Source organism: Rhineura floridana, chromosome 15 (genome assembly GCF_030035675.1).
Source record: "Rhineura floridana isolate rRhiFlo1 chromosome 15, rRhiFlo1.hap2, whole genome shotgun sequence".
NCBI classification, from domain to species: Eukaryota; Metazoa; Chordata; class Lepidosauria; order Squamata; family Rhineuridae; genus Rhineura; species Rhineura floridana.
Genome location: NC_084494.1, coordinates 1,392,302 through 1,403,345, shown reverse-complemented (window position 1 = coordinate 1,403,345; position 11,044 = coordinate 1,392,302). Strand labels below are relative to the sequence as shown.

Below are 11,044 nucleotides of genomic sequence, written 5' to 3'. Positions count from 1 at the left end.
GTTCAGAGGACAATGACAAAGAAAAGGTCTTTTCAGTTGTGGCTCCCTGTTTGTGGACTGGTCTTCTCAGTGAGGCCCACTGCACATCTTATTTGTCATCTTTTTGACACCAGGTAAAAACATATCTATTTCCCAGGCATTTGATGCACTATGATGATATTGTTGATAGTGTGCTGCCTAAGTGTTCTGTTTCTGTTATTTGGGGGAAGGGTGCGTGGTGTTGTATATGTTTATGAACTGCATGTGGTGTTGTCTGAGTGTATCTATATCACAATGTATTTTTCTTTATGTCTGTATTTTTAAATATTCTGTACGTCACTTGGAGACTTTTCTGTAACAAGTTTAGTAAATAAATAAAATAAAAATGCCACTCACACATGCAGAGGGCTCATGAGAACAAGTCCCCTATCACATACATGCACCCACATCATAACCAGTGAAGATCTGCCAATTTCAGTGCTTTCCGTTTCTTGCTTTCTCAATCTTAAATTAAGTTCTCCACATTTCCTGCACTGGTGAATATTCACCATATACCAGTGGACTGGTATATTGTACCAAGGTTACACCAGTGTTACCAATACAACTCTGCTGGTGGTAGGACTAAAAAAACCTGAGGGCAGCAGGCTCCTTTTGGAAATGCAGGCCTGCAGGGCAGAGCTAGCACACACAGTTCTGTCCTGCAACATCTCCCTCCTGCTCACTTACCACATTTATTATTATTATTATTATTATTATTATTTCACTTTACTTGCAAAAGCGACCCAAAGCAACTTACAATGACAAAAAATCCTCTAAAACCAAGTATAACAAATAACCAATAAACCTTAAAAACACATCTGAGCAAATAAAAGATGGGTCTTGCAAAACCTGCCACACAAAAAGAGGCCACTAGTACTTGAAGCCCTTCAAATTAAGGGCCAAAAGCCCAGGTAAAAAGGAATGTTTTTGCCTGGCACCTAAAAATAGCGAATGGTGGTGCCCAGCATGCTTCCCTGCTCTGGGAAGGCCCATTCTCATGTTGCCACCCTCCGCATCTCCCTTGGAGGGGGCACATGGAGAAGAGCCAGAAATGAGGAATGCAAGCTCTGGCTCAGTTCACGTGGGGAGAGGCAATCCTTAAGATCCTAAACTGCATAAGGCTTTATAGGTCAAACCAGCACTTTGAACTGAGCTCAGAAACTAACTGGTACCCAGTGCAGTTGTGCCAGAATTGCGGTTATGTGTTCTGACTGTCCTGCACTGCTCAATCTTCTGGCTGCCAAATTCTGCACCAGCTGCAGTTTCTGAAACATCTTCAAAGGCAGCCCCATGTATAATGCCTTGTAATAATCCAAACTAGAGGTTACAAGAATGTAAACAACAGAAGTTAGGTCTTAATAAAGTCATTGCTGGACCCTGTACATTTACATTTGGCAGACAGGTTAGAAGCGGATGCACAGAATAGAACAGCCAGGGTGAAGCCATGATGACCAAGAGGGATGACAATTTCATGCTGTGTGTGTCATATTTCATTGAAGGCTGCTTCCAGTTTTGTGAACGCTGCACTTTCTGCTGCCAGAGAAGAGCTTGTGATAAGAAGTTGGCGCAGAGATGTCGGATGGCCAAAACAATGTCGAACTGAAAGAATAATGCAAATGTGTTTTTGAAACTCTGGCAAAGGTGCCAATGAAAAATCACTGCCGCAAGGGTCTCAGGGTTCTTCTCCCAGACAGATTATGGTAGTGCATGGTCTGCGTATTTTGGGGGGATCTACCCTCAATTATTAAAATTCATGTAATATTATTGGATAATTCCACCCCCCAATCTAGTTTTGCTGGTTGGTATAAAAGATGCATTCAAAGGTTAGTGAGTTAGCTATTTGAGGGGTGGATTGCCTCTGGATTACTTTTTTCTTCTGCTATCTGCTCTGCTCTGCTTTTGCTTTTTGCTAAGCTGAAGACTTCAGGCCTATTATAGGAAACTTCGAGTAAAATACACAAGTAGTGAGCTGGAGGGAGTTAAGAGGAACATGAATGATTTATTGTTAGTTCATATTCTTATTGACTTAATTAATTAGTATAGATAGATAATTAGGGTTGCCAGGTTCACGGCCTGAGACTGATCCTGTAACTTTAGGAGAAGAGAAAGTCAGTCAAGTGCAGGTGTTCTTGCAACCCTGTAATGGGAAGAACCACAAGGTGGAATTCTCCCTTCCCCCTGCACAACATTTAAAGCTACAGAAGACCTCTTGGAGGCTGGGCCTGGCAACCAAGAGGTCTTCTGTATCTTTAAAAGTTGTGCAGGGTTTTTCCCATTACAGTGTTGCAAGAACACCTGCACTTGGCTTTCTCTTCTCCTAAAGTTACAGGATCAGTCTCAGGCCATGAACCTGGCAACCCTGACCATGCTCTAGCTGCAGAATATGAGGCTACACTACACAGGCCCAGGACCCCCACTCCTTCTCTCTCTCTACTCCTGCTGGGCTGCCTTATTCCCAGTCTACTCCCATGTGTCAGGGCATCACCCTCAATTGGGGGGAGGGGGAGAGAGATTGACATGGCCCAGACATCTCTTGGCATATCTGGAGAGCCAGCAGGTCTCCTTGGACTCCTGCACCTGCTCTTTGGGGTGCTGGTGAATCCACAACACCTGTCATCTTCATCTGCTGACAATTGGATGGGTAATTTATTACTCTGGAAAAAATGTTTTGAGCATATATATATATATATATATATATATATATATATATATATATATAAAGGTCCAAGCTGCCAACTTCTGCAATAGTTCAACGGATGCAAGTGTCTCTGCACCTGTTTTTCAACTTTTGGAACAGACAAAACAGGGTTTGTTTGTCCTGGACACAAAGCAGAACGAGCCCTGAGGCAGAAAGCCTCCTGATGGGTTTACCAGACCTCCAGCTTCCAGCTCTCTGGCCAAATCACCTCCCTGTCCCTGGATCTCTGGTTTTCTGGTGTGGCAGCTTGCCGTGCATGTGTGTTCTGGTCTTCCAGCCACATTGGCAGCAGAGGCCTTGCACGCAGGGAGAGAGGGGAGGGCTGGCAAGGAGGAAAAGCCACCATTTATGTTTCTTCAGCTTTTCCTTCCTTCCTTCCTTCCTTCTTTCCTCCGCCGCCACCACTGCCAAATTCCTCGCTACATCACCAGCAGCCGGCCCAACATTATAAATAATTTCAGCGGCATCCTTCTCCTCAGAGTGCAAGCCATGGCCACTGCTCAGGCGCACGCTTCAGAGCCATGGCCACTGCACAGATGCAATGAAGCCCTCCCTCTTCCAGAGAGGGGTGACTCTGTCTGCTGCCAAGGGTTGTTGCGGAGAGAGGCTTCACCATGGCGGCCCTTCTTCTGCATATGCGCTTAATGCCAACAGTTCCCCCTGCCCCTCTTCCTGTTTTTTTGCATCGTAAGCACCCAACGAGGGGCACTCACGATACCAGTTCAGCATTTATTGTAAGGTTGATCCTAACAAGCTACAGTAGTTTTGCCATGTGGTTACTTGCCAGAGAAGAATTACAACTTGTCATAGGCTAAATTACAAGGCAGGATTCTTTTACTCTGAATGTGTTTAATTAAATGCTTGTTTGGAAAATGTAATATTTAATATTCACAAAGATGGTCTGCATATGTTTATTACCTACTCCTATAATTGCTAATGTCATTTTAATCACACCTAAACACTTTCTGAATTAGTGTACTTTGAAGATTTAGGTTATAAATAAGCATTGCTGAGAGAACAGAAATTGCTCAGGGAGGCATCCAAGCTGTTGCCTATCCATCAGTCATCATTTTGATTCATCTTTTTGTAATTCCAAAAGGCATGAAATAGGCATGGGGATTTCTGTGACCTTGTCTGACTGGCTGCAAGGATTTTTTTAGTTTTGGTTTTTGGTTAGGAATTCTGACTGGTTGTGCAATGCTGAGTTTTCTGCCTTACTCATAAGTTTTTTGTTGTGGTTCGTATGGTATTGCATTTGGGAAATCATTACTGTCTTTTGTTTTTCTTTTTCTATTTGCATTTAATTTACCTCTGATCTCACTCCCTTACAACCATAGAAGCAACAACAGTGGTTCCATGGGCTCAGCTCAACCCCCTTAAACCCACTGATGATGCACCTTGTTGGTTGCATGATGGTTTGTTTCTTGCCCAATAGTGGTAAAAGAGAATTCACATACTGGGAAGTGTGGCTGCAATTGCTGTTGTTCCCAAGCTGCTATCTGTGAAGGTAGACCAAGCTATGTGTGTTTTCTGTCAGATTACTCACTGGAATTGGGTTGACTGTCAAAGTGAGTTTATAGCAGCCCACAGGGTAGACAAAAAAGGGCAGAGAATCTTCTTCCTCTTCCTCATTTCTCAGACCTCTTTCTGAAGTGAAGGGTCAAATCTGTAAAGGTTAGGAGCAGCCATGTTAAAAGGCAGGGGCAGGGCATTCCAGGCAGGGGGTTGCCAACGCTGTTTGGATATGGATATCCTTGCAGAGGATCCCTAGTCAAGCTTTACCAACAGCACAATCCAACATATCTACTCAGAAGTATGTCCTATTGAATTCTATGGGGCTTAGTAAGTGTATTTAGAATTGCACCCTTCAGGGGCATCCATCTTTACTCCCAAGTGCTCCCATCTAACATCTCATAGCCTTCTGGTGACTGGTCTGGCCTGATGGCACTTAAACCCTTCTTGCCAGAAGCAAGTAGGCTAGATTAAATGTTCCATACCCAGGCTCCATCTTTGAGCTAAGATTTCTATCCTAATTTCCAATCAGAGAAAGGTTTTTGTTTGAATTGTATGCTCCAAGCAACTGTGGTTGATGCTTAATATGTCATGCTTAAGGACATCACTAGGGCCTGCCCCTGTGATATCACTAAGGCCCACCCCTGTGACATCACTAAAGCCTACGCCATGCCATCACTACAGCCTGCCTTGTGACATCACTACAACCTGTCCTATGACATCACTAGGGCCCACCCCTGAAATCTCAGGGTTTGGGATGCCGCTGATCTGGCAACGCTACGAGTCTGAATGGTCTAGCTGAGCATCTCTGAGGAAGAAGATCTCAAGCCTTAGAATGGTTGGTTGGTGGAGCACTGTGGGAGAGACGAATTCAAACTCCACCTGACAACAGTCCAGAGATTTGGGGGGCAGTATAAGGGGGTGAACCACAGCTACATCATTACAGGCAGAGGCCACATCACAGTCCAAAGCTCTTCCTTCCTCAGTGGCACCCTTAAGACATGCTTTGATTCATCCTGACACTTGGGTCTTTCATGAAGCTCAACACAGCCACTTCCCTAGGGTCATCTCATTTTACCCTCCCAACAACCCTGTGAAGTAGTTGGCCTGTAATGACTGAGTGGGGATTTAGACTATGTTTAATCACACTACAACACAATCACACTACAACAGTTCACAGTCAATTACACTACAACAGTTCACAGTCTCAAATATTTAAGGCATTTATAAAACTAGACTAGCACCTTGAAAGCTTCAGCCAAGCAGTGTAGACACTAGAGTACCACTATATTGTGCTTGCCGTGGTTTCCATATTCCCCACCCTGCTTGATTTCATCAGTGGAAGCCACTCCCCAAATAACTTCTCCTGCTCCAAAACAGGCATGCCTAACTTCACCAATCTGGTAGGGATGACAGCAGATTTTGGGAAGCTGTTGCATTCTTCAGAGAGAGCTGAATATGTGACATCTGGGTGCAACATTTGGCCCTAGAGTGGAGTTCCATTTCTATCTCTGGGCTGAACAGCAATGGGAGATGTTGCAAAAGGCAGATCCTTCAGACAAATTCCTTTGAGTCTTTTCCAAGAAAGCTGGTGAACAAAATATGGAATAAGTTAAGCATGTAAATGAGGACCTGATTTATCTCCTCACATAAAATCTTCTTTCAGTGCCCCCAAATTATTGGATTATTTATACATTTTAAATCTTTCAAATTAAATATGCAGGGATACATAAACATGCTTTTCCCCCCAAAGAAAATATAAGTTTAATGCAAATCATGTTGCTTCAAAAAGGAAAAATTAATTCTGAAGCAAGCAATTACAAAAACATTTGTGTGCTGAATGAGCCCCCCCCCTTCCCTGAGACTCCTGTGCATCTCAGACTCCTCTGCAGGCATGTGCAACCAAGGGCCAGGGAAACCAACCACCAGCTTACAGTCAGGCCTCATGATTATCGACATGAAAAAGATTCTTCAGACATTTGTTTTATTGTGCAATAAATGCAGTAATTCCTTAGCTATTGAGGGATTCAAGTGACTTGGGGGCATGTTCATCACATTTTCTTAGTGCTAAAGTTTATGCAATACTTACCCTGCTGGCTATTGCACTCACTACTGTTTGGACAGGACTATCTACTGTGGCTGCACAAGTGTCTGGCCAGTGCACCCAGTGACATCACCTACTAGTTTGTGTCTGCGAAATCATCACTGGTGATAAAAGACATATTTCTCTTCTCCTGTGCCTACGCCATTTCTAATTGTTTTCATAGAATCATAGAATAGTAGAGTTGGAAGGGGCCTATAAGGCCATCAAGTCCAACCCCCTGCTCAATGCAGGAATCCAAATCAAAGCATTCCCAACAGATGGCTGTCCAGCTGCCTCTTTGTCAGGCCCAGGATGTGACTCAGGAACCAGACCAGCGGTTGTAGTTAATTCGTGTTTTATTAGGGTAATGTCCAAACAAAGACTGCGTTTTCTCATGAATCAATACAGGGATACAGGTCCTGCGGCATTGGGAGAAAGTTGACAGAGCAAGGGACTTCTTCCCGCCTGTTCTTTAAGAAGGGGCCAAACGGGCGCGCAATCTTTCGCTCCTCCTTAACTGCCCCTCAGGTACTGCCCGCCTTCCCCCCCTTCTCTCCTGTCTTTTCAGCTGTCTGCGTGTGCGCGGTGAGGGGGGAAGCATCACCCCCTCCTCTTCTGAAGTTTCCGATTCCAGGATGGGGGATAGGGGAGGGGCTGATGGTAAACTGCCTCCCCACTTTTCGGCTGTGAGCAGCCCTCCCTCTTCCCCCTCTTGCTCTGAGCCTGAAAGAGGGGGAGGCGTGAGAATGTCCAGGGAGGGCTCAGGCTCCCCGTCGCTAAGCGACCTTATCACTGGCAGTTCCTCTGTTTCGTCTTCGCTCCAAAGGGGGGAAGTTCCTCCCCCTTCCCTCTGCCATCCATCCGAATACTCTTCTCCCAACTCTCCGGGATCCAGCTCCCCGGGATTGGGACCCCAGCTCTGCCTTCCGACACTCTTGAATGCCTCCACTGTCGGAGAGCACACCACCTCTCTAGGTAATTGATTCCATTGTTGTATGGCTCTGTTAGGAGGTTTTTCCTGATGTTCAGTTGAAATCTGGCTTCCTGCAACTTGAGCCCATTATTCCATGTCCTGCACTCTGGGACGATCGAGAAGAGATTCCAGCCCTCCTTTGTGTGACCTTTCATGTACTTGAAGAGTGCTATGATATCTCCCCTCAGTCTTCTCTTCTCCAGGCTAAACATGCCCAGTTCTTTCAGACTCTCCTGATCTAGTCCCCTGATCATCCTTGTTGCCCTCTGAACCCGTTCCAGTTTTTCTGCATCCTTCTTGAAGTGCGGAGACCAGAACTGGATGCAGTATTCAAGACGAGGCCTAACCAGTGCTGAATAGAGGGAAACTAATACTTCACGCAATTTGGAAACTATAATTCTGTTAATGCAGCCTAACACAGCATTTGCCTTTTTTGCAGCCAGATCACACTGTTGACTCATATTCAGCTTATGATCAATGACAATTCCAAGATCCTTCTCACATGTCATATTGCTGAGCCAAGTATCCCCCATCTTATAACTGTGCATTTGGTTTCTTTTTCCTGTGTAGAACTTTGCATTTATCCCTGTTGAATTTCATTCTGTTGTTTTCAGCCCAATGCTCCAGCCTATCAAGTTCTCTTTGAATTTTCTTTCTGTCTTCCACGGTATTAGCTATGCCCCCCAATTTTGTATCATCTGCACATTTGATAAGCATGCTCTGTACCTCCTCATCCAAGTCATTAATAAAAATGTTGAAGAGCACTGGGCCCAGGACCGAGCCCTGTGGTTTTAGAAGTCTGCAAGCCACCCTATGGTCCCAGCTACACTGGTGGCCACAAATGTCAGCACAACATTGGTGATTCTACAGTCACAAGAAAGCCAAGCAAGTATCACCTTAACCAACACAAAACACAGCAGTTTCATGAGACATTCTGCCAGTGTGCATGGCAGCAACACCAATTCCCACTAATCATGGAGCAGCATGGAAAGTGCCAATCTACAGTGATGCCAAGAAGACTCCATGATCTTACCTTATCTCATCTCCCACATAAAGACACAACTATAGCACAGTGTCCTCAATGGCATAAATCACTGTGAGCATCCAGTAACAGTCCAGCAACTGCTGTCCTCCAGGCATCCCTGCAGGCAGAATTTGACTCTGTTAATCATATACATGGCCTGCAAATGTGTGGCCAATTCACAGAGTAGGAAAGGCAGACAGTCCAGGAAACACCAAGACAGCTCACTTCAGAGGAGACAGGCATGGAGAACATGCAACATCTAGAGCAGACTATGACAATGGATTGGGGCTGCCTTTAAAGACCTCTCAAACACTGCCAACTACAGTAGCTAAACTACTGACTAGCAGGGTAATTCTGAACATGGGAAGTTGCATCGCCCCCTTCCCAGGAAAAACATCATGGCGAGGGGAGGACCAATCTGGAGTCATTCCTCAGCTGGCAAAGGAGCAGCTACAAAGCATTTGCTTTTCCTCCCCTGCCAAAAAGCAATACTCAGTCCCACGGGCAGCTTTCCTGAGACTGCAGAAATGAAGGAGAGTAGGCACTGGCCCCATTTATCAGACAGAAGACTAAGCACATGGATGATTTGGGGAGGTTTTCTATTTTTTCATTCTGCTTGTTAGCCACCTTTAGCCCACCATTTAGTGAGGAATACATCTGTCAAATAAGCAAACATCACCATTATAAAAAAGAAAAGTCCCCTCGGTTCCTTGGGCATTTAAAGTGCTGGTGTTAACCTATAATGCCCTTTATGGCTTAGAATGAGCTGTCTTTAAATTGTGTATGATCAAATGGGGTATAAATCAATCAAATCAATGCTTACATAAGAAAACAACAGGACAACCTTGTACTAAGAAGGTTTTATTATTATTGTGGAGATTTTTAATGTTTTAATGTATTTGTATGTTTTTATTTTGTACGTCGCCCAGAGTGGCTGGACAGCCAGCCAGATGGGCGACTAATAAATTTAATAAATAAATAAATAAAATCTCCGGTGGAGTTCAATAGCATTCACTCCCGGATAGATTTTCATTCTGTTAGATGATTTTTCCATTTGGCAGTGCCTGAGCTGCTGCTGATCTCACCGCTGCAAAATAATATCTAGCTGTTACATCTCCAAAAGCCCCTTTCTCCTAGCCTTGGGCTCAGCTGTATAACCCTTGGCCAGGATGTCCCAGGATGTCCCAGACTCCAGGCGCGAACACGTGTTCATTGGCTCATCCCACGACAGACACAGCGGCACAATAGGCATGATTCCTAAAGCTTTTTGAGAAAACTCTTATCAAGGGAAATGGTTGATGCTTCCTGATAAAAATTGCTTGGGACAAATTTTCTACTACAGCTCATCTAAGCAGGCTGTTTCATAAAATGATAGAAAAGTAGAAGGAACTGGCTGAAAAACTCTTGGAACCACAAGCCCCAAACCTTGTAAATGTTGTAAGGAAGTTGTTCCATCCCCTTGATCATCTCAGTTGCCCTTTTCTGAACTTTTCCAACTCTACAATATCCTTTTTGTGGTGAAGTGACCAGAACTGTACACAATATTCCAAGTGTGGTCATACCATAGATTATTTATTTATTTTATTTATTTAATTTCATTTATAAACCGCCCATAGCCAATGGCTCCCTGGGTGGTGTACAACATACAATAATACAATAAATGAACAAAATCACAGATAAAAATACAAATTCATAATAACACTAAATGATATTAGCATAGCTAAAACATTAAACAGTAAAATACATAGAAATATATTAAAATACCTGGGAGAATAGGAAGGTTTTAGCCTGGCGCCGAAAGGATAGCAGCGTAGGCGCCAGGCGTACCTCCTCGGGGAGACTGTTCCACAATTCGGGGGCCACCACCAAAAAGGCCCTAGATCTTGTCATTACCCTCCGAGCCTCTCGGTGAGACGGTACTCGGAGGAGGGCCTTAGATGTCGAACGAAGTGTACGGGTAGGTTCATAGCGGGAGAGGCGTTCCATCAGATATTGCGGGCCCACACCGTGTAAGGCTTTATAGGTCAATACCAGCACCTTGAATCTGGCCCGGAAACAAATCGGCAACCAGTGCAAACGGGCCAGAAGAGGTGTAATATGTGAGGACCGCTTGGTCCTCGTCAGTAGTCTGGCTGCTGCGTTTTGCACTAGCTGCAGCTTCAGAACCGTCTTCAAGGGCAGCCCCACATAGAGTGCATTACAGTAATACAATCTAGAGGTCACTAGAGCATGAACAACTGAGGCGAGGTCGTCACCGCCAAGATAGGGGCGTAGTTGGGCTACCAAACGAAGATGGTAAAACGCATTCCGAGCCACCGAGGCTACCTGAGCCTCGAGTGACAAGGAAGGGTCGAAAAGAACCCCCAGACTACGAACCCGTTCCTTCAGGGGGAGTGTAACCCCATCCAGAACAGGATGAACATCCTCCATCTGAGCGGAAAAGGCACTCACCAACAGCATCTCAGTCTTGTCTGGATTGAGTTTCAGTTTATTAGCTCTCATCCAGTCCATTATCGCGGCCAGGCAACGGTTCAGCACATCAACAGCCTCACCTGAAGCAGATGAAAAGGAGTAATAGAGTTGCGTGTCATCAGCATACTGATGGCAACGCACTCCAAAACTCCGGATGACCGCACCCAGAGGCTTCATGTAGATGTTGAAAAGCATGGGGGACAGAACCGATCCCTGAGGGACTCCACAATGGAGAGTCCAGGGTATCAAGCAATGCTCCCCAAG

The 11,044-nt window shown here is 44.9% G+C and overlaps 1 protein-coding gene across 1 annotated transcript in view; it reads right to left on the bottom strand.

The window, feature by feature from the left end:
• Positions 1 to 5,381: 5,381 nt before the first annotated feature.
• Positions 5,382 to 11,044, bottom strand: part of AIRIM (AFG2 interacting ribosome maturation factor) — a 38,838-nt gene continuing 33,175 nt past the window's right edge. Inside the window, exons 5-6 of the mRNA XM_061596517.1 lie at positions 8,318 to 8,426; positions 5,382 to 5,816 (exon numbers count right to left, since the gene is read on the bottom strand). Coding sequence (XP_061452501.1) covers positions 8,347 to 8,426 — 80 coding nt within the window. The 3' untranslated portion in view covers positions 5,382 to 5,816; positions 8,318 to 8,346. The remainder of the gene's footprint in view (positions 5,817 to 8,317; positions 8,427 to 11,044) is intronic.